Source organism: Thamnophis elegans, chromosome 13 (assembly GCF_009769535.1).
Source record: "Thamnophis elegans isolate rThaEle1 chromosome 13, rThaEle1.pri, whole genome shotgun sequence".
NCBI classification, from domain to species: domain Eukaryota; kingdom Metazoa; phylum Chordata; class Lepidosauria; order Squamata; family Colubridae; genus Thamnophis; species Thamnophis elegans.
The window spans coordinates 30,155,509-30,179,017 of NC_045553.1; the positions used below are offsets into that span (position 1 = coordinate 30,155,509).

The 23,509-nt window shown below is 42.8% G+C and overlaps 1 protein-coding gene across 1 annotated transcript in view; it reads left to right on the top strand.

Moving 5' to 3' along the window:
- DPYSL2 (dihydropyrimidinase like 2) overlaps positions 1 to 23,509 on the top strand; it is a 67,187-nt gene that overhangs the window by 38,546 nt on the left and 5,132 nt on the right. The window contains exons 8-13 of the mRNA XM_032229582.1: positions 8,260 to 8,380; positions 14,037 to 14,193; positions 15,018 to 15,159; positions 16,172 to 16,342; positions 19,649 to 19,828; positions 21,484 to 21,649. Of these exons, the coding sequence (XP_032085473.1) occupies positions 8,260 to 8,380; positions 14,037 to 14,193; positions 15,018 to 15,159; positions 16,172 to 16,342; positions 19,649 to 19,828; positions 21,484 to 21,649 (937 nt within the window). The remainder of the gene's footprint in view (positions 1 to 8,259; positions 8,381 to 14,036; positions 14,194 to 15,017; positions 15,160 to 16,171; positions 16,343 to 19,648; positions 19,829 to 21,483; positions 21,650 to 23,509) is intronic.

Below are 23,509 nucleotides of genomic sequence, written 5' to 3' on the forward strand. Positions count from 1 at the left end.
CTTTCTACCTAGTCTAAATCACGTGGCACAGCAGATTCCTTCCCTCGCTGTTCTACTTACCTTTGCACACTCGGAAGGCTTCAAAATGTTCCTTTTTTAGTAGTGCGTGGACATACCTCAGTTGGGCATGCGGGCGCAAAGCACGTGCTCGGTAGCAGACTCACCAAAGCGGTAGCAGACTTCAGAGGTTTTCACCACTGCTAAGAAGCCATGGACCTGGTGTAAGTGCCATGTGGGTGTTGCCTTGAAAGAGCTTCTAAAGCAGGCTAACCTGGTGTTGTGTTGCTCTGCGAGAGGGCACCTGGGCACTGTGCATATGCAAGCCGGACCAGGTGAGAACGTGGAAGAGCAGTTGGCGATGATGCATATGCCCACAGAGCGGGCTTTGTATGCCACCTCTGGAACGTGTGCCATAAGCTTGCCATCACAGTTCTAAAGGATGGAGCACTGGCAGTGTCCAGTGACAAACCCAGACTCTTCTGCCAGGAGACGGAGGAAGGAAGCATCCCAGAAGGTTGAATGTGAATGGGAGAGAAGCCATAGAGGTAGCCTTCTTTGGTTAAGTGACCATGCAAAGTTGCAAAGGCACTGAAAAAGAAACGTCTGATCATTTTTCACATGGCTGTTGCAGCATCCTCATGGTTACTTGATCAAAATTCAGATGCCTGGCAAGCGATTCATATTTATGACCGGGGTCACATGATCCCCTTTTGCAACCTTCTGACTAACAAAATCAATGGGGGAGCCAGATGAACAGCCACATTACTAAGTTAACCGCTGCAGGGAGTCACTTAACAACTGTGGCAAGAAAGGTCATAGAATGGGATGAAACTCACTGAGCAACCGTCTTGCTTAGCAATGCAAATCTAGGACTCAGTTGTCGTAAGTCAAGGACTTACCTGTACTGAAAAAAACTGGTCAAAAATTTGAGTTGGAGGCCAGGGGGGAGGAAGGAGATGGAAAGCAGAAAGCCCTGCTGAGATGGAGGAAAATAGGTAAAGGTTCCCCTTGCACATATGTGCTAGTCGTTCCCGACTGTAGGGGGCGGTGCTCATCTCTGTTTCAAAGCCGAAGAGCCAGCGCTGTCCGAAGACTCTCCGTGGTCACGTGGCCGGCGTGGCTAAATGCCGAAGGCGCACAGAATGCTGTTACCTTCCCACCAAAGGGGGTTCCTATTTTTCTACTTGCATTTTTACATGCTTTCAAACTGCTAGGTTGGCAGAAGCTGGGACAAGTAATGGGAGCTCACTCCGTTACGTGGCACTAGGGATTCGAACCGCCGAACTGCCGACCTTTCAAGCTCAGTGTCTTAGCCACTGAGCCACCGCGTTAGGCTCCTCATATTTCTTATTTCCCCAAGAAATTAAGCATTACAGAATAAAAGAGTTAGAAGGGACCTTGAAGGTCTTCTGGTCCAACCCCCTGCTTAGGCAGGAAACCCTACACCAGTTCAGACAAATGATTATCCAATCTCTTCTTAAAACACTCCAGCGATGGAACCCCGGCAGCTTCTGAAGACAAGCCATTCCATTGGTTAATTGTTCTCACTATCAGGAAGTTTCTCCTTCATTCTAGGTTTGATCTCTCCTTAACAAGCTTCCTATTTGCCTTGATAGTTTTTGGGGAATAAGTTGGGAAGGACTGATTAAAAAACAAAAAACTATTGTTGCAGAGTTCATATGCTTTTTTTTTTTTTGCATTGCTCCTAAATTGACCCTCTTAACTTTGCATCACTGAAATTCAGGCTGTGGTGAACAGGTTCTCAGATGGATTCTGTTCAATTCAGAATAGAGCTGGACTCCCCACTGCCCCTGTAATGAAGGAGAAAATTCATAACAGTGACAACAATTAACCAGTGGATTAGGACTCACTAGACCAGGAATGTCAAACTTGATTTCATTGAGAGCCGCATCAGAGTTGCATTTGACCTGGGGAGGGGGGGCAGGTAGGCGTGGCCAGCTGAATGTCATTTGTCTCAGGGGCACCTGTGGTGGCCCGGGCAGGGCTGGGGGAATCCTCCTGCAGCCTCTGCCAGCAAAAACAGAACTTGGGAGGGCTGTTTTTGCTGGCAGAGGCACCATGGGCCAGTCCTTCTCTGTTTCCAGGGTGGCCCCATGGGCCAGATCTAAGTACCTTGTATCGACAGCCCTGCACTAGATGATTTTTGAGCCCATTACACCTCTTCATTCCAAGCAATGTTATTGAGTTATTTGGGGGATAAAATTGGAAGAAGGACTCCTGCAACAGTCTTTAAATTCCAAGAAATTTGGGCGAACAAAAGTCTTGGTACCAGGGGGTTAAATTCTTTTCTTTTGCTTTTTTGGCAATACTAGAATTGTGACTAAGTTCACCCGGGCTGGGACTGCCACAAAAACTTGAAAGGTGACATTTTATAGCCGTGTTTTCCCACTCCCATGGAAAAGACTGCAAGCAGCATTTAATGTGCCCTTTGCCCATGGGACTTGGGTTCTTTCCGCAAGTGGTAATTAGTGCCAGGCCGCAGAAGGTTTGTGATTTAAAAATAATGAAGGGCAAGTAAAGAAGAAGTTCCCAAAGTTATGCCCGAGTGAAGTGAACAAGCAGACCAGAATAAAAATTTAGGAGTGGAAAATTCAGAACAGATGAGCTATAATAATAATAATAATAATAATAATAATAATAATAATAATAATAATAATAATAATAATAATAATAAAGCAGCTGGCTATGGAACGCCCTGCCATAGGATGGGTCAGAAATTGGTTTGGAAAAGGATTTAGAGAAATGCAGAAATATAGGTAGTTACGACCACAATTGTGCCCTAAATTTATGTTGCTAAACAAGACATTACAGGGATAGAGAGGGAGAGAAAGAGAAATATAGTAGGTAGGGAGAGAGAGAGTAGTTAGGTAGGTAGGTAGGTAGGTAGGTAGATAAAGGGTTAGAGAGAGAGAGAAATACAGTAGGGAGGTAGGGAGAGAGAGAGGATGTAGGAAGGTAGAGGGATAGAGAGAGAAATACAGTAATTAGGTAGGGGGAGAGAGAGTAGGTAGGTAGGTAGATAAAGGGATAGAGAGAGAAATACAGTAGTTAGGGAGAGAGAGACTAGGTAGGTAGGTAGCTAGAGAGAGAGAGAGAGAGAGAGAGAGAGAGAGAGAAATACAGTAGGTAGGTAGGGAGAAGAGAGTAGGTAGGTAGGTAGATGTTTCTAGGTGTGTTTATCCATGTGCTGGAGAAGGAAATCGCTGACAATCTGCAGCACCTAAGACTTGTTTCTGCTGGAACAGCACTTGATCAATCTAATTCTCATCAATCACTCCAACTAAAGAGCTTTCCGAAAGGAAAAAGAAAAAGTTTTTGCACTCTGCAAACCTCCCAAAAATGGCTTGTTTTTCACGAAAAGGGGCCTGTTTTATTTTAAAAAAAAAAGGCATGAATAGGCTTTGGGGCCTTGCAGCCTTGGGAGGGTAAGGGGGCCAAAAACGAGCAAGAAAAGGCCTGTTTTTCACGAAAATGGGCCCGTATGCATAGTCTTATCGAGGCTTATAGAGTGCTGCTGGGGGCTGGGTGGGGCAAAAAATGGCCCATTTTTTGCTCATTTCTGCCCTCCCCAGCCCCCAGAAGCTCTGGTTTGGTAACGGTGGTAAACGTGAAAAATGGTAACAAGTTACCTTTTTCAGTGCCCTTTTAACTTCGAACAGTCACTATAGGAGCTGCTGTAAGTCAAGGATGGGTGTTGGCAACCCGCGGCTCCGGAGTTGCATGCGGCAACTCTTTTGTTCCCCTGCTGTGGCTCCCTCAGCTGAACCCACCACTGGCTGCCCCTGCCCCTCACCCTCCCCTTCCAGTCACTCCACGTCTGGCTTGAAATGAGAGAGTGAAATAGATAGATAGATAGATAGATAGATAGATAGATAGATAGATAGATAGATAGATAGATAGATAGATAGGGGGGAGAGAGAGAGAGTGAGAGAGAGAGAGAGAGAGAGAGACGTTTTCCACAGAAAACACTGGGAGCCACAAAACCTGGGTAGGTGCTGGGTAGGCGTAGCTATGGGTGGGTTCATGTGACTGGTATTTCAAAGTCTTTCAAGGGGGGGATTTACAGTCACAGACCTTATCTGGTTTGGAGAGCTGCCAGCCTGATAGCTGCAAATCTCGGCAAGGAGTATCGTAGAGTCCCGAACCAATTAAGCGAACTAATTGTCTCCTGCAAACTCCACTCCCCTTTTGCTGCTCTTCTATTTCCTCTGGAAGGACCATTCATCATCCACCTGTGGCCTTATCCCAAGTCGACCCCTGTTTTTTAGCTCTTCCCATTGTCGGGCAACTCTGTGCATGCGCACACTGGGAACAGGCTCCAGCTGTTCGTCTGCCTCACTGATGTCTGACTCCAGCTGTTCGTCACTGATGTCTGACTCCGAAGGCAGCTGATAACTGTCAGACAGCCCTGGCCCCATCTCTGTCTCTGACACAGAGCCCTCCTCAGAGCCTTCCCCAGACTCCAGGACTGGCCCATGTTCCTCCCCAACCTCCTCACTGTCCGAATCTGCTGCCACAACAGGAATGGAAGGGTTTATACTCCTTACAATGACCAGCTGTCTCTCAAAAAAAGCTCCTTTGGGACAACCCTGTACATTTCTTGACAACAGAATGGAAATGGTTGACCAGTCTTCTTCCACACTAGTTCCACCCGCCACCCCGCACCCAAAAAGTGAGTCTATCTTTGTGATCTTCTGGTAGCCTCTCATCCAAGGACTAATCCCATCCTACTTTGCTTTGCGGCAAAAATTAGGGTGGTGACCTGGAACCTTTTGTGGCAGTTTGGCTGGCTAAAAAGAATGGCTCAATTGTACAGGTTTCAGACTGTATTTATTTTAGAAACGCAGAAGGCTGCTTGGTTCTACAATGTAGAATTTGTATGCAGTTGGAGCACAGAGACAGATTCATTCCAGCAAATGGCCTCAGCCCTTTGGCAGATATCAAGTAGAGCATCCGTTCTTACCAGTTCAATATGCCAAATCTTGGTTCAATCCCACCAGTGACTGAGAATCAGTGTAACTGCTCTCTCTGTCCATTCATTTGATTTCAATTTTGCAAACAAAGCCTGTGAAAGTTGGGGAACATTCAGAGATGCTACTGAGATGGATCTCTGCTTTAACTGACCATCGTTAATCAACCACCAATCACAAGATATTATTCTGTCTGACTTCTATTTTCTTTTACTATTATTATATGCTTTAATATGTATTAATTGTTGGTCATTCAGTGTTAGACCAATTATACACAATGTTCGTTGGCATCGCTGAAAATCTGCTACCTTCTTGGCATCATCGTCGTTACCTGGATTCCAAGCAGTTACATCCAGTGGATTCTGTACAGCATCCCATAAACCTTCCCTACGCAGGAGTAGACTGCATTTCATAGACCAAGAAACACAAATTGTTCCATCTAACCGGGTTATCATAGGCAGGCTTGTTGATGGGTCGCTCGCCATCTTTTCCAGGATGGTAACAATCACTAAATAAACAGCTGTCTGTACGCGGTATTGCGTATCAACACCAACTCTCCTTTAGCTACATCTGGTATACTCTGGGCCCATAACCAGTGTTAAGTAAGTCCCCGTTGGGAGAGCGAGTACGTTCAGCGAAGCATTGTGAGAGTTGTGTTGGAGAACACACAAACCAGCATACAGAGACACTGCAGTTTAAATAGGCTTTTACTTTCGTGGAAATAGAGGTATCAGAATCCATCAAACAGTCCAAGTCATACACGGATAAGACAGTCAGTCATCAATGTCTTTCAGTTAAGGGATACACCACATAACATAGTCCAGTAACCTATAATCAGTCCAGTAATCAGGGCTGGCTAGTTGCAGAACTTACAATAGCTCACGGCACTTCCAGATCAGCCCAGCATCTAATAAACAGAGCTAACAGTCATTCTGGCTCCCTCTTATGGCCGATTGAGGAAAACAGCAACCAATCACATTTTACAGTATGATTTAAAGCAAAAGGTACAACATTGTTACATGATTTCTATATTGCCAACACAACCGTTAGAATTATATCCCTAACATTCATTAAACATGAAACTCAGTGAACTGAACATTCAAAAATGCATTACAAATATTGACTGGCGCTAATGGTGGATACTCAGCTGGAATCATCAACTGGACTTTGGCTGAACTGGAAAACTTGGACTGGAAAACATGCAAACTTTTGAATATGTACCACACTTTACATCCATGAAGTGACATCGACAGGTTGTACCTGTCAAGAAAAATAGGGGGCCAGGGGCTATTGCAAGTCCATCAAACTGTAGAAGAAGAAAAACGAAGTTTGAATGATTATGTGAACCAAAATACAGAAAAATTGCTGCAGGCTGTGAAAACGGAGAACAGCATAAAAACAACAGCAACAAAGGCAGAATATAAGGAAAAACAGCTGGATGACAGATTAAATAGATGGAAAACCAAAGCTTTGCATGGACAGCACTTGAAAAACATTGAAGGAAAATGTGATGACAACTTGACACGGACATGACTTAAGATGGGAACTATCAAGAAAGAAACGGGAACGTTTAATACTGGCTGCTTAAGAACAAGCACTACAAACAAATGCCATGAAAGGGAAGATACAAAAATCCATTGACAACCTAAACTGCCGACTTTGCAATAACATAGTTGAAACTGTTTCTCATTTAATATATGAATGCAGCAAAATCGCACAAACTGATTACAAAGCTAGACACGACCGAGTTGCTAAATTAATCCACTGGTCATTATGTAAAAATATGATTTACTATTATTATTATATACTTTATTCATTAAACATGAAACTCAGCCAACTGAACATTCAAAGATGCATTACAAATACCAGTGACTGGCGCTAATGGCTGATACGGTTTGCTGCCAGTGTCCTAGATATCAACCAAATACTTTCTTAAAATATAAGATGTTCCGAATAGCACAGTTTTTTGCAGTTCCGCTGGTGTTATTGCAGGAGGCTGCAATTTGTGGATGTATCTTGTAAAATTCTTGGACATGGTGCCAAGTGCCCCAATGACAATGGGTATCACTGTTAATTATTATTATGTGGTTAATCTTTGGTGAGATTCACAGCCTTTGGGGCTGGTTGGTAGCTCAACAGCTTGAGTCCTAACCAAGGACCTAGGAACTGTTAAAGTAACGTCGGAGGATATAAGCTGTTCCAAGTAGGGTGGTTTTTTGTAAAATAAGAATGTTCAAGTCTGATAAATTTAAAATTTCCAAATAGCGAAGTAGTCCTTTAGGTATTGCTCCAAGGGCTCCAATTACAATCGGGACAACACACAATTTCTTTTTCCATAGTCGCTCAACTTCAATTTGCAAGTCCCGGTACTTTGTGATATTTTCTTGCTGTTTATCTTCAATTCGTGCATCTCTAGGTATTGCAATGTCAATGAACCATTCTTTTTTCTTTTCAACTATTGTTACGTCAAGTGTGTTGTGGGCCAAGTGCCTGTCAGTCTGAATTCTGAAGTCCCACAAGATTTTAACTTTCTCATTCTCTAAAACCTTCTGAACCTGATGGTCCCAGTGGTTTTTGCTGTATTCAAATCCAAACTTTTGGCACAATTTCCAGTGAAGAAGAATTTTTATTATTGTTGTTGTTGTTGTTGTTGTTGTTGTTATTATTATTATTATTATTATTATTATTATTATTATTATTATTATACAATTGTATCACAGCAGCCAGTTGTTTCGCCGGATTTGGCATTGGTTACTAGTCGGACCCCACGCAAGGGCCTAGGACGTCGTAACGTATTTTCGTAATATGCGTGCAGATCGAAGCGGTGCGGCTTTTTGCATTTGACTGATGGTGATTTTGTCAATTTTTAACTGTTTTAAATGTAATTCCAGTGCTTTTGGAATAGCACCCAGTGTGCCAATTACCACTGGAATTACCACTGCTGGTTTGTGCCATAGTCGTTGAATTTCGATTTTTAAGTCCGGAGTATTTCGCGATTTTTTCATATTCCTTTTTGTCGACCCTGCTGTCACCTGGTATTGCGATGTCTATGATTGTAACCTTATTTTTCTCAACCAGTGTGATGTCTGGTGTATTATGCGCCAGTATTTTGTCCATTTGTACAGAATTATTATTATTATTGTTGTTGTTATTATTATTATTATGCTTTTATTTGCTGGTCTGTGACTGTAGTAAAGATTTATTGATGGTTTGATTGATTGATTGATTGATCTCTGCTTCTTTGTCCTTCTCTCTTCTTGCCTGATAGGTGGAGGCCGAAGCTGTGAACCGGGCTATAACCATTGCCAACCAAACCAACTGCCCCTTGTACATCACCAAAGTGATGAGCAAAAGTGCCGCAGAAGTGATTGCCTTGGCCAGGAAGAAGGGTGAGATTTATTAATAGAATATAGAATCAAGATCAGGTGCAGTGTTAGTACAGGTAGTCCTCGACGTACGACCACAATGGAGACCAAAATTTCTGTTGCTAAGTGAAAAATTTGTTAAGCGAGTTTGCCCCATTTTACAACCTTTCTTGCAGATTTCACAGGTTTTAAGTGAATCACTGTAGTTCTTTAATTAGTCAAATTGTTGCTAAGTGGCTTCCCTAGAGGCTGTGTTTGTCAGAAGGTTGCAGGAGGGAATCATGTGACCCTGGGACTCAATATTGCAATATGAGTCAATTGCCAAGCATCTGAATTTTGATCACATGACCATGAGGATGCTACAATAGTCGTAAGTGTGAAAACTGGTCATAAGCTACTTTTTTCAGTGCCTTTCAGTGGTGGGTTCCGGATTCCATTCCAACCGGTAGGGTTGGAACGGCCCCGGCGTCACTCACATGGACTTACACGGTGCGCGCAGACACATTGTACTTGCCTGCGACGCTTCCGCAAGTCTCCACAATGCACCAGCTGCTCGGCGGAGCATCACGCAGGCACCATATGCGCCATGCACGGAAGCGCCAAAGGCTTAAATCACAGGTAAGGAGCACCTTACCGGAACGGTACCCGGTGCTCTGGGCAGGATCCGGTACGTCTGTATCGGGGCGTACCACCTGCAACCCCCCACTAGTGCCTTTGTAACTTTGAACCTTCACTAAACGAATTATTGTAAGTTGAGGATTATCTGTACCACTTTATAACGCCTTGGTAAGGCCACACTTGGAATACTGCATTTAGTTTTGGTTGCCACAATGTAAAAAAGATGTGGAGACTCTAGAAAGAGTGCAGAGAAGAGCAACAAAGATGATTAGGGGACTGGAGGCTAAAATATATAATGCTGGAATTGGGTATGTCTAGTTTAATGGAAAAAGGGACTAAGGATGATGTGATAGCAGTGTTCCAATATCTTAGGGGTTGCCACAAAAAAGAGGGGGAAAAGCTACTCTCCAAAGCACCTGTAAGTAGGTCAGGAAGCAATGGATGGAAACTAATCAAGGAGAGAAACAACCTAGAACTAAGAAGAAATTTCCTGACAGTGAGAACAATTAATCAGTGGAACAACTTGCCTCCAGAAGCTGTGAATGCTCCAACACTGGAAGTTGTGGGCTTCTTCCCTCTGGAAGAAGAGACTGGACAGTCACTTGCCTGGAATGGTGCAGGGGGTTGAGCTAGAAGACCTCCAAGGATCCCTTCCAACTCTTATTCTGTTCTATTATTCTGTTAAGCCTGATGAGGAAAAAAATGACTAGTTTTTCCACTCTTGTTTCATTGCAAGCGTCATAAATCTCCGAGATGATGGGATGCCTAGCTGGATATTTTTAAAACTTCCAGAGCGGTTGAATTTTTTGCAGGGAGCTGGTTGCACATTCCAAGTAGCTTGTTAGGCTACTGGATGTTTAAAATCCATTTCCTCTCTGGTACTCCACCAGCTGGCTCGGTAGTTTTGCTAATGCTAGTTTTGCAAATAGGAAAGTGACCTCATCTTTTTAGTCCCTGCTTGCTAACACTGCCATTCTTTTATTATTCCCTTCACGGTCTCCACCCCGCCCTGCTAAGCAGGATTCCCTCCAACAGCTTCTTCCGTCTTTTATTTACACAAAGCATAAACCTGCTTTTCCATATGTCAGTGCAGCAAGCTAGACAAACAGGATTTCGATTTCCGTGTACCGACTCCTCCCTGCAAATCCGGAACTGGATTAAAAAGGGTGCTTCCAGATTGGTAGAAGGCTGGAAACCCAAAGATATTGGGGCTGTTTGGAGTCCCAAACATTGAATGGTTAGCAGGTGCTCTCTATATGTGTTAATACAATACAATACAATACAATACAATACAATACAATACAATACAATACAATACAATACAATACAATACAATGCCAGAGTTAGAAGGGACCTTGGAGGTCTTCTAGTCCAACCCCCTGCTTAGGCAGGAAACACTACACCACTTCAGACAAATGGCTATCCAACATCTTCTTAAAAACTTCCAGTGTTGGGGCATTCACAACTTCTGGAGGCAATTTCTCTTTTAATTGTTCTGTTTAATTGTTTAATTAATTTCTGATTAATTGTTCTAACTGTCAGGAAATTTCTCCTCGGTTCTAGGTTGCTTCTCTCCTTGATGAGTTTCCACCCATTGCTTCTTGTTCTACCCTCAGGTGCCTTGGAGAATAGTTTGACTCCCTCTTCTTTGTGGCAACCCCAGCTGGACAACCGAACTGGACAGAGCTCCATAATCTGAGCAAAAGCATTAGATCACTGGGGTTGCCAAATTTGAGAACTTTTAAGACTTGTGGCCTTCAGCTCCCAGAATTCTGGCTAGGGAATTCTGGGAGTTGAAGTCCACGAGTCTTAAAACGTTTCCAACTTTGGAGGTCTGGTGGTTGCTTTTTGCTCTCCTCAAATCTGCTTTTGGAATGAAAAATGACCCATATTCCTGACATTTGGGAATATATCCCTTGGGAGGGTCCTAACTCCTGCAGCATTCCTCATTCTGATAGAGGCAACCCCATCTTCCTTCTGAAGACAGCCTTCAGCTGTTGTCATCCATTGTTGTTGTTCCTAATACAGGCGTGAACCAGAGCAGGAGTGCCCTGGGATGGGTCCCATTACCGTCCTTAACCTATCTCTCCAAAAAATAAGCAAATAAATACAATATAAGCAGCATTTCACAGTGTTACAGTATTGAAATTCTGCCTTGCTGTGGTGGCAAACAAACATTATTGTCCCCCTTGTATGGTGGACTAGGATCTGGCTTTCCTGAACAGCCTTGTCCCTGGAAATCTATTGGTAATGCAGTCTTTATCATGTTCAGGGGTGGTATTTACTTACCTTCTCTAACGGTTCGCAAATGTGAGTGCATGTGCTAAGCCTTCCATGCATGCACTTTTTGCTAAAAAGGGGCCTAAACCAGATGCCATAGAGCCAGAACAGGTGGGTGGGGCCACCTGCGATTTCTGCTACTGTTTCAGGCAAACCAATAGAATACCACCTCTGATCATGTTCATGCTTTACGCATTGAAAATACCGTATTTTTCGGAGTATAAGATGCACCAGAGTATAAGACACACCAAGGTTTTGGAGAGGCAAATAAAAAAAAAAAGTAGGTAGATAGATAGAGGGATAGAGAGGGAGGGAAAGAGAGAAATACGGTAGGTAAGTAGGGAGAGAGAGAGTAGTTAGGTAGGTAGGTAGATAAAGGGATAGAGAGAGAGAGAAATAAAGGGAGTGTGTAGTTAGATAGGTAGGTAGATAAAGGAATATATAGAGAGAAATAGAGATAGAGAGAAATACAGTAGATAGGTAGGTGTTTCTGCTGGCACAGCACTTGATCAATGTAATTCTCATCAATCACTTAAAGAGCTTTCCAAAAGGGAAAAAAAAGTTTTTGCACTCTGCAAACCTCCCCAAAACCTCCCGTCCCCCCCCCCTCAAAAGGCATGAATAGCCTTGGGGTGCTTGCAGAGTGTGCCTGGGGAGGTGGGGGGGGGGGAGGGAACGAGCAAAAATGTCCAATTTTTTGTCAAAAAGATTCCATGCATAGCCTTATGGAGGCTTATAGAGTGCTGCTGGGGGCTGGGGGAGGGGTAAAAAGGCCAGTTTTTTGCTCATTTGTGCCCTCCCCAACCCCCAGGAGCTCTTTGAAAGCCTCCATAAGGCTATGCATGGCCATTTTGGTGAAAGAGGTGGGGCTTCGGGAGGCAAAAAATGCTGTATTCGATGTATAAGACACACCCAGATTTTCAGCCTCTTTTTTGAGGAAAAAAAGGTGCGTCTTATACTCTGAAAAATATGGTAAGTGTTTAAAAATAAGCCTAAGGTGTGAGACAGTCTCAGAACATATATTTACTTCTGCTGCTCATCACCAGGTTCTTTTATTAGTCCCAGGCAAAAATATTTCCCCACAATCCCACCCTTCTTGGAATTGCCAGTTAAATAGCACCAAGAACACTTGTATTCTCTGTCTTGTATTGTTTAAGCTTTATTATTTTTATAATAAAGCTTCGTTAGGTGTAGCTGTTTTTAAGATGAAGGTTTTTTTCCTTCTTCCCCCCATTCTCCCCCCCCCACTCCTCTTTATGCAAGAAAGTAGTTGAAGAGGACATGATGCAGTCTAAATAATTAGATAAGCATTTTTGTCTCTGGAGGTTTTACAGCGCTTATAAACCCTTATCTGTGGTCCTCAGCTTAATGTGTGTTTCAGCAGAGTGCAGTCACTGAATTATGGCATGCTGCGGCCTTCCTTTCTTTTATTTATCATCAGCTGCTCTGTTGCATGAATTAAAAAAGAAGCTGGCAAGTGGGTTAAGTTAAATAAAGGGAGGAGGGTTAAAAATCAAACGATAATAATAGAGTTACGTGTGATGCCTTGAAAAAAAGATTTCCCATTGAATCCAAACTGGGCCACAGTCAGTGGTGGGTTTCAAAAATTGTTTGAACCTACTCTGTGGGTGTGGCCTACTCTGTGGGTGTGGCCTCCGCCCATGTGACCAGATGGGAGTGGCTTGCTGCCCATGTGACCAGATATGAAGATGCCGACGACACTTGTCAGAACCACCTTAAATTACCTCACGCACAGCACTGGCATGCATAAGAATATGATGTAAACGTGTTTTTTAAAAGGCATCTTTGGTTTGCGTTAAAACAACTTTTAACACACGCAATGTTCTGATTGCACCACAAACGCAGTAGTCATCCTTACCTTTCACAGAGGCACTGAGTTTTATAAATATGAGCATGATAGTGTAGAATAATCATATCCAAGGACCAGTGATGGGTTTCAAAAAAAATTGGAACCTCTTCTGTAGGTGTGGCCTGCTTTCCGGGTCCACTGGTGGAACCTCTTCTAACCGGTTCGGTAGATTTGACGAACCGGTTCTACCGAATAGGTGCGAACTGGTAGGAGCCCACCTCTGGCCACAGTTGATACTCAGATTGTGTTGGGAATATGTTGGGGCATGGCCAGCTCGAGGTCACTTCTGTTGGGTGCACCTGTGGTGGCCCAAGCACTCTGCTAGTGAAAACAGGCTCCCGAGCTCTGTTTTCACTGGTAGAAACACTGTGGGCCAGTCCTTTGCTGCTTCCCGTGGGCCAGATCTAAGTACCCCGCAGGCTGGATCCGGCCCCTGAGCTTTGAGTTTGACACCCCTGACATAGTGGCTTCATTGCCTCTTTTTTTCAATAGGAGTCCGGCAACCTTCCTACTGAGAATGAATTACACATTTTCCCACACATCTTTTGTTCATATCTTCATTGACACTAGAACAATACCCAAAAGTTCCCATTTCCCCTCCTCCCCCCCCCCCCGGGTTCTTAACTAGCAGTGCCTTGGCCAAAGTCCCACCAAGGGCTGCATGAGAAAATACCATTCTTGAATCTGCATCAGCGTTGAATAAGGCACTTTCCACGCTTATTTGTTTGCCTGTGTGTTGATTAACCAAATATTATTTATGCATCACTGCCATCATATTGATTCCTGGTGGATAGCAAATCTCATGTCCATGACTTTGCTCTCCAGTTCTTCTTTCAAACTAAGCCAAGAGGGAAGGTGGGTTGCTTTAGAGTCTGGCAATAATTGTCCTGTTGATCCTGTCTTGATTAACAGGCACTGTGGTGTATGGCGAGCCCATTGCAGCAAGCTTAGGTACCGACGGATCTCATTACTGGAGTAAAAACTGGGCCAAAGCAGCTGCTTTTGTCACTGCTCCACCACTGAGTCCTGACCCGACTACTCCGGACTTCCTCAATTCTCTGCTGTCCTGGTGAGTTGAGTTGGAAATGGTGACGATCCTTATATGAGTTGACTCTGATCTCAAAAGACGGAAAATGTCAGTGTATGAGAGAATTCATGAACTGGAATAGGGATTAGTAACAAGGTCAGCCAATGGGAGCTGAAACAGTTTGGAGCCTGGGTGTGGCTTAGCTCTTTAGCTCTGAGTCTGTGCTGAGCTCACGAGTGGTCTGCTGCTCTGAACTGGAAACATTGGAAAACCTGCTTTTGGTATTGTATATTTACTTCGTGTGATATTGTATATAAAGAGAAGTTAATGAATCCTGCTGAATCAGTTACCTGTGTGTGCTTTCTGGGTGTGATTGCTGCAACAAACTCTTGACAGAAAATGTGTGGCACAGCAGGAGAAAAAAATTCTGTGTCCCATGCAGATGGCTCGGGTTTGGCACCAAGTTGACCAAGACTGTTGTGTTAAAAGGCTGTCTTCACACATTCTCTTCCTCTCCGATTTATTCATCCCCTCTGCATTTGTTTGGGATATTTGAGACGTAGGCTGCGAATGTGCTCCACTTTCTATCAAGGAAAGTCTTACTATGCACATATATCCTCTTGGCACCACTAATTGAACCTGGGAAGCTTTTCAAAATGTATGGCTCAAAATTCCAGTCCTTCCTCCCAAGCTAAGATTTAATACCACAGCTGGTAATAAAAGAGGTGATTTATAGAGATGAATAATTTGTAGTCCTGGGCAAAGTTTGTTACATGCAGTGAGCAATTGTGCAGTTTGTTTGCTTTTTCTGTCATTCTGTCATTCTGTCGTTGATGAATAGAGCAACTCTTGTCTTCTGCTTCCAGTGGAGATCTCCAGGTAACTGGCAGTGGCCACTGTACTTTCAATACTGCCCAGAAAGCTGTTGGGAAGGACAATTTCACTTTGATCCCGCAAGGAACCAATGGAACTGAGGAACGGATGTCCATCATCTGGGATAAAGCCGTGGTAGGTTGTTTTGGATTGGATTGGGATCAAGCCTACCAATGCTAAACATGTCAACCATCTGTAACCAAGTCCCTTGCAGTCACAGGTTGGCAGAGGTTTTCCCATGCCAACTTAGTTGATGAACATTGATACAGAGGGCCTGAACCTATTGGCATCTAGGCAATAAACTTGGAGGTTCAGATCAGGATGAAAACATTTAGAGATTCTCCCTTGCTTCGATAGGATACTATCATTTGAAACCCCATTGTGATTAGCATTCATCTAGCTCTGTAGCTGTAGTGATATGTGGGAATGGGAGACAGGAGGAAGAGCTGCAGCCTAGATAGTCGTCATGCAAAAAAGATCTTGGCCCCTGGAAAGAAAAGGGGCGTGAGAAGCGTTTCAGAAGGGATTCTTCTTAGCTTTCTGGAAAGCACAATTAAGTCCAGTCTTTCTCCGCTTAGGGGACTTGGTTTGCTTAGAACAAATTTGTAGCTGGGCAATAGCGTTCAAATGCAAATAGCAATAGCATTTAGGAATCAGGTACAAATCCACCTAAAAAAAATAATTTCCAGTCCTAATACGAGCAAAAGCTCCACAATTCCAAAACAATAGCAATAGCAGTTAGAGTTACATACTGCTTCATAGGGCTTTCAGCCCTCTCTAAGCGGTTTACAGAGTCAGCATATTGCCCCCAACAACAATCCGGGTCCTCATTTTACCCACCTCAGAAGGATGGAAGGCTGAGTCAACCCTGAGCCAGTGAGATTTGAACAGCCGAACTGCCAAACTAGCAGTCAGCTGAAGTAGCCTGCAGTACTGCACTCTAACCACTGCGCCAAAGAGTCAGCCGTAGCTCAACAAAATAATTCCGTTTGCAGGCAACTTAAAACCCCTCCTTCTCTCTCTCAGAACAGTATGGGCACGGATGATCACAAGCTGTTTCTTTGATGACCCCGTTAGGTCCCCCTCGCCCCACCCCTCTACTGCTGATGTTGTTTTTCCACTGTGACCGTTCTTTCCTTTGATTCAGGTTACTGGCAAGATGGACGAGAACCAGTTTGTTGCTGTCACTAGTACCACAGCAGCCAAGATCTTGAACCTGTATCCACGGAAGGGGCGCATTGCAGTGGGATCTGATGCTGACCTGGTGATCTGGGATCCTGACAACGTCAAGACGATCTCAGCCAAGACGCACAACATAGTAAGTTTGCAGATTAAAAATGAGGGCAGTATACTGGTGGAAATGCCGAACTGCAGTGGGAAGACCTAGAGGCTGACACGCCATTAATCACATCATTATAGCCTTGATGCTGTAGGGCAGGGGTCTCCAACCTTGGCAACTTTAAGACTTGTGGACTTCAACTCCCAGAATTCCTCAGCCAGCAAGTCTTAAAGTTGCCAAGGTTGGAGACCCCTCAAAGCACCAAAAGGAAGTCAGATCAACCAATCAGCATGCAGGATGCACATCACCGCATAACATGGGGTTGAGATTTGGGAGTCGTGTGTTTCGGCCTGTCAACAACCGTTTGCATCCTGTGATTACCCATCAACGCCTATGCCCAGTTGCAGACAAGTCTAAATCAAATCAATCATTTACTACTATCAGCACAACTTCTTTTGAGGATGTTTGCGGGGAAAGTGCTTTGAAATACACACTATCTCTTCCTTCACTGCTGGTCCAATCAAGATCACAACCCAAACTTTGCCTTATCTTGACAGATAATGAAAACCTTGCCAGTCCAAGCTTGGCAAATATCTTTTGTAACATCTGACAACCGGCGGGAGGGGGGGTGGGTAAAGAAAAAAAAAAGAAACATTGACAGATTATCTGTTTGAAGTTGTTTGGGGTATTAAAAAGAAAAAAAACTCATCAATTTTTGGAGGATTGAAAATGAGGATTTTTTTCTCTCTCCCTACATTTGTCAATCCCTAGTATGTGAACATAGGGATGCGGTGGCTTAGTAGCTAAGATGCTGAGCTTGTCAATCAGAAAGTTCAGCAGTTCGGCGGTTCGAATCCCCAGTGCCACGTAACGGCGTGAGCTCCTGTTATTTATTCCAGCTTCTGCCAACCTAGCAGTTTAAAAGCAAATAAAAAATGCAAGTAGAAAAAATAGGGACGATCTTTGGTGGGAAGGTAACAGCTTTCTGTGTGCCTTCGGCCTTTAGTCATGTTGGCCACATAACCACGGAGACGTCTTCGGACAGCACTGGCTCTTTGAAACGGAGATGAGCACCGTCCCCTAGAGTCGGAAATGACTTAACACATATGTGCAAGGTCAACCTTTACCTTTACCTAGTATGTGAATGGGGAAAGAACTCTTCTTGAATATCTGGAAGATTGCACTAGTGAAATTCAATAGGCTAAGAACGGTATCAGTGCATTTGAATTTTCATACCCTCTGTTGAGTAAGCTCCCCTTTGGGAGAGCGAGTACGGTCAGCAAAGCATTGTTAGAGTTGTGTTGGAGAACACACAAACCAGCATACAGAGACGCTGCAGTTTAAATAGGCTTTTACTTTCGTGGAAATAGAGGTATCAGAGTCCATCAAACAGTCCAAATCATACACGGATAAGACAGTCAGTCATCAATGTCTTTCAGTTAAGGGATAATCCAAATAACATAATCCAGTATCATATAATCAGTTCAGTTCAGTACTCAAAGTTTGCTAACAGTTGCAAAACTTAAAATAGCTCACGGCACTCAGATCAGATCAGCCCAGTATCTACCGAACAGTGAGCTAACAGTCACTCTGGCTCCCTCTTATGGCCGATTGAGGAAAACAGCAACCAATCACATTTTACAGTATGATTTAAAGAAACAGGTACAACATTGTTACATGATTTATATATTGCCAACCCAACCATTAGGTTTATATTCCTAACACCCTCCCTTTTAGATTTGTGCATTCATCTTTAATAAATCCGAAGGTCTCTTTGTAAACATAATTGCATTGTATTTATCAATTTAGTAGAATACTAATTCAGATTTAAAAATAATTTTTGAGATTTGGTTTAGTGATTCTACTGTTTATTTCAACCCCTGATAGAACTGGAGCAGGGCATTCTCCGAAGAGCAGCAATAGAAGCGGAGACACAGTCCAAAAAGAAATGTTGTAATTGACCTTTTAGACAATTTGATAGGAGCATTTTTTGCTTCTTTGGCCTTGAGGGGAAAAAAGAGAAAGGCAAACGAACAAGTGCTTTGTTGTCTTATTTATATCTCCTCGAGCTGCTGGCGAAAAGCCCAGGGAATTTTTAGAAATCACATTTTCTGTATGTTTCTACTTATGAATCTTCTTCCCCCACACTCCCTACTACAAAGATACAGTTATTACCGCTAGGCAAGGATTTGGGGCGAAGGCAGTGTTGATCATCTCTCTAAAATCTCTCCCTTCACAAGGAGATTCCATCATGCAGTTGAATAGCTTTGAGTGATTAATGTTTGGTTGCAAAACCTGAAAGAATGCAAAGTTGAAATGTATTTGAATACACGTATATTGCATTAAGAATGCAAAGTATATTGAAATCAAAAGGTATTTTCGTTGGTAAGGCTAAAGAGCAGATGCTGGGTTTCAAACTGGCTTCCAGAAATACCTTAGTCAGCTTAGAAGGATACTTTTTTAAAAAAATTCACCCAAAGTAATAAACTGGCAATCTTAATCTGGGGGAAAAGTTTTTACTTGCCATAGCCATTTTTTCTTTGAAGTTTGCTTTCCCAAAACAAATTCAAGTTGTTATAGAGATACAAAAATCAGCCTTGTTCAAACTTCCTTAGAAAGAAATCTGGTCAATTATTTTTCTGGAACCTGTTTGCTGGCCTGAGACTTGGGGGTTGACAAATGTAACCTAAGGGCTCAGTGGCTAAGATGCTGAGCTTGCTGATCAGAAAGATCGGCGGTTCGAATCCCTAGGACCACGTAATGGAGCGAGCTCCCGTTACTTGTTCCAGCTTCTGCCAACCTAGCAGTTTGAAAGCATGCAAAAAATGCAAGTAGAAAAATAGGAACCACCTTTGGTGGGAAGGTGACAGCGGCCACATGACATGGAGATGTTGTTCTTATTTTTTTTACTTGCATTATTTACGTGCTTTCGAATTGCTAGCTTGGCAGAAGCTGGGATAAGTAATGGGAGTTTACCTCATTACACAGCACTAGGGATTCGAACTGCTGATCTTCTGGTCAACAAGCTCAGCTTGTTAGCCACTGAGCTACCACGTCCCTTAGAGACCACCTAGGACACCACATATCTAGGAAGTGTTCCAGTGGTGGGATTCAGCCAGTTCGCACCACTTCGGGAGAACCGGTTGTTAACTTTCTGAGCAGTTTGGCAAACTGGTTGTTGGAAGAAATAATTAGGGCAGAGAACCGGTTGTTAAATTACTTGAATCTCACCACTGAAGTGTTCATGTAATTCCAGAGATGTAATTTCAAGGACGGATTATTTTGGATAGTAGCACCTCAATTTTCCTTGAGGCCAAATACTCACCAACTTCTTATGTCTTCCAGAATGTGGAATATAACATCTTCGAAGGCATGGAGTGTCGTGGGTCTCCTTTAGTAGTCATCAGCCAAGGAAAAATTGTGCTGGAGGATGGTAATCTCCATGTAACTGAAGGGTCTGGCCGATACATTCCTAGGAAACCTTTCCCTGACTTTGTTTACAAACGTATCAAAGCCAGAAGCAGGGTAAGTAACTTGAATCATCACCATCTTTATGGATCTGGTCTTGCAAATTATAAAATAAATACAAAATGGGCCTGTTAAAAGCTGGGCAAATCTTGAAGATTAGCACTTTGCTTTGTTGGAAACTACCGGATCTTTTTGATCACGTGGTTGGAAATGTATGGAAATACAGCCAAGAATTATGAGTTCGTGCTCATCTCAAACTTTCAATCTTCAGGCTGGCTGAGTTTCTTGAGAAAATATGGATTAATATCTCAAAATATGCAGCCTGCTTCTCCGAACCACTGTAGGCCTATTTAATGCGGTAGGCTAGAGTGATGCAGCTCTTGATATAAGTTCTTGATTTTTAAAAAAAGGGTTTTCTGTCTTGCAATCCAGGTCTGCACTTAATCTTCCATGTATTCTTTCGATGCTTCTAATTTGAAATTGTTAGCAAATGTGCTTCGTACAAAGTCCCACAATTGCCCTGGTGCACACCCTATGAGAATACCTGAAGTTTTCTTAAATTTAATTGGAGCATCTTAAGTCTGTCTCCTTGGGGCAAATGTCCCCACAGACCAACATTTTGCGTGAAGGCCTGATAAGCTTTTGATGTTCTTCCACCAGCTGTTGGTGGTCTCACAAGCACATGGTTTTAGGACAGGAAAAGACTTTGAGGTAGCCTGCCATTGTCTGCTGAAGGTGTTATGTTAGCTATATTAAGGAGATCATAAGTAGAAATACTTAAAAAACCAGGGGATGGGTGGAATTAAAGGTTGCATGATAGCATGGGCCAAAAACTTTGGTTACAACATAGATCTAGTGGATTGGGAAAGAATTTGGAACACAAATTATAAACTAACATGATCAGCAGCACTTAAAGAAAATATATACAAAATGTTTTATCGTTGGCATTTATCGCCAACAAGATTAGCTAAAATGTACCCAAACATGAAGCCGACCTGCTGGAAGTGTAAAAAAGTACAAGGGACTTATTATCACATATGGTGAACCTGCCCGGAAACACAAAAATATTGGACAAAAATCTGGAAATGGGTGCAAGAAATTACAGGAGAACAGATAAAATACAAACCTGAAATCTTTCTACTGGGAATAATCAATGGGAAATATACAAAGAAAATTAAGTACATATTAACACATCTGCTAACTACAGCTAGAATAGCATTTGCCCAATGCTGGAAACAAAATAATACCTCCTCGGACGAATTAGTGATAAAAAAAACTTTGGATTGTGCAGAGATGGACAAATTAACACTGAAATTAAAAAATAAAGAAGACTTGGAATATTATGAGATTTGGAACAATTGGTACAAATGGCTGCAAAACAAGAATAAAATTAATGAAGCCAAAAAACTCTAGATAAATATATATAGAAATGTGTATAAAGATATGCAAATATAGAAGCTAAATATTATATACATGTACAGGTATGATGACATAACAATGTTTATGTAATGACTGTAAGATGTTGTAGAAGGGAAAAAATAATAAAAAAATCTGCTAAAAAAAAAGACCTGTGGACTTCAACTGAGAAGCTAAGAAGATGTAAAGGATCCAAGCGAAAGCAACTGGATTATGTATTCCTATATTGCCAAATATTTCTCACAACTTTTCTTTCTTTTCTTCCTCTCTGCCTCAACATCATTTTTTCCCTCAAGCTGGCTGAATTGAGGGGTGTCCCACGCGGTTTGTACGACGGCCCTGTTTGCGAAGTTTCGGTGACACCAAAAACGGTCACGCCAGCTTCCTCAGCCAAGACTTCCCCAGCGAAACAGCAGGCTCCACCTGTGAGGAATTTGCACCAGTCTGGATTTAGCTTGTCGGGTACATATTTTTACGAGTCTTTGCTTTATTTGACTGGCATTGTGGGAGGGAAGAAGATTCAGGGAGAAGGGGGAGGATGTAAGGGAACTCTGCTTACTAGCTTAGAGGCCTCTGCTTACTATCTCTGGTTCAGTGTTGTAGGAGTAAATACAGATAGTAGGACTCAATGTAGCTAGTTTATCATCCCCTGGATGGGTCAGCAACTCTGGAGTCTCATGTGGTTCTTTCATCCCTCTGCTGTGGCTTCCTGTCGCTGGTTGGCTCCACAATTATTAGGTCTTTTGGTTAGGATAGGTAGAGGAAAAAGTCTCACTAGGAGGAGACTCTGGTGGGGAAACTGGACTTTAGGTCGGGTCCAGAATTGAACGGGGGGCTTCTGATTAGGACGTTTGTGGCTCTTTGAGTGTTTAAGGTTGCCAACCCTGCTCTGAGACATGTTTTGGGTTGCTTGAATGGAGATCTCAGTGAGATACTTCAGCATCTCCAAACTGCAGTTTCCAGAATTACGGACTGAAATGAGCGTTGTTCAGAATAATGGAACAACATTAAGCTGTACAGGTGGTCCTCGACCTATAACAACTTAACAGTTGAGCCCAAATGTTCCATTGCTAAACAAGACAGTTGTTAAATGAGTTTTGCGGTCTTACAGACCTATGACCACAATTGAACCCAAAATTTCTGTTGCTAAGTCAGGCATTTAATTGAGCTTGGTCCTATTTTGCAATCTTCCTTGCAGCTGTTGTTAAGTGAATCACTGGAGTTGTTAGGTTAGTAAAATGGTTGTTAAGTGAACCTGGCAACCCCGTGGACTTTTGCTTGCCAGAAGGTTCGCAAAAAGGGATCCCATGACCCCGGCACATTGCAAACGTCATAAATAGGAGCCATTTGCCAAGCATCTGAATTTTGATCACGTGACCGTGAGGACCGCTTTAACAGTCACTTTTTTTCAGGGAGTGGTTGTAAGTCAAGGAACAGGGTGGATTTGATTTACCGTATTTTTCGGAGTATAAAGATGCACCTTTTTTCCTCAAAAAAGAGGCTGAAAATCTGGATGCATCTTATACACTGGATACAGCAGTTTTTGCCTACCGAAACCCCCCCCCCCCTTTCACCAAAATGGCCGTGCAGAGCCTTTAGGAGGCTTATAGAGTGCTCCTGGGGGTTGGGGAGGGCAGAAATAAATGAAAAACGGACTGTTTTTTGTTCAATTTTGTCCCCTCCCCAGCCCCCAAGGGCACGCTATAAGCCTCCTAAAGGCTATGCATGCCCTTTTTTTTGACAAAAAATGGGCCTGCTTTTTGATCATTTTTGCCACCCCCAAGGAGCACTCTACAAGCCTCCTAAAGGCTATTCATGCCCTTTTTTTTGGGGGGGGGGAACCGGGCCCGTTTTCACGAAAAAGTGCTGTTTTTGGGAGGTTTGCAGAGTGCAAAAACTTTTTTTTTTAAATTTGCCTCTTCCAAACCTTGGTGCATGTTATACTCCAAAAATCCGGTAAATCACAATTTAAATTATGATTTAAATCGCTAGTAAAATGCCTTGATTTAAATATACTTGATTTAAATCATAATTTTAAAAGAGCAACTGTTTATCTCTGTCCCGCAGCGGCTCCTCCTCTGACCAACCTCATCAACAGTCCCAATATTGCAGGAATATACAGCCTCATGCTACATAACTGAGCTCCATTTCATGCTGAATAAACTAAGTTATTAATGTATCTTAAACAGAAAACTAACTTTGGGTAGATTTTGACTCCAAAAGCATTTTATTAAAATAAATATAGTTAAAAAAAAAATCGGATTCAAATGTTTAAAAAAATCCAAATTTTTAAATACATATATTTTAAAATCATCGATTTTT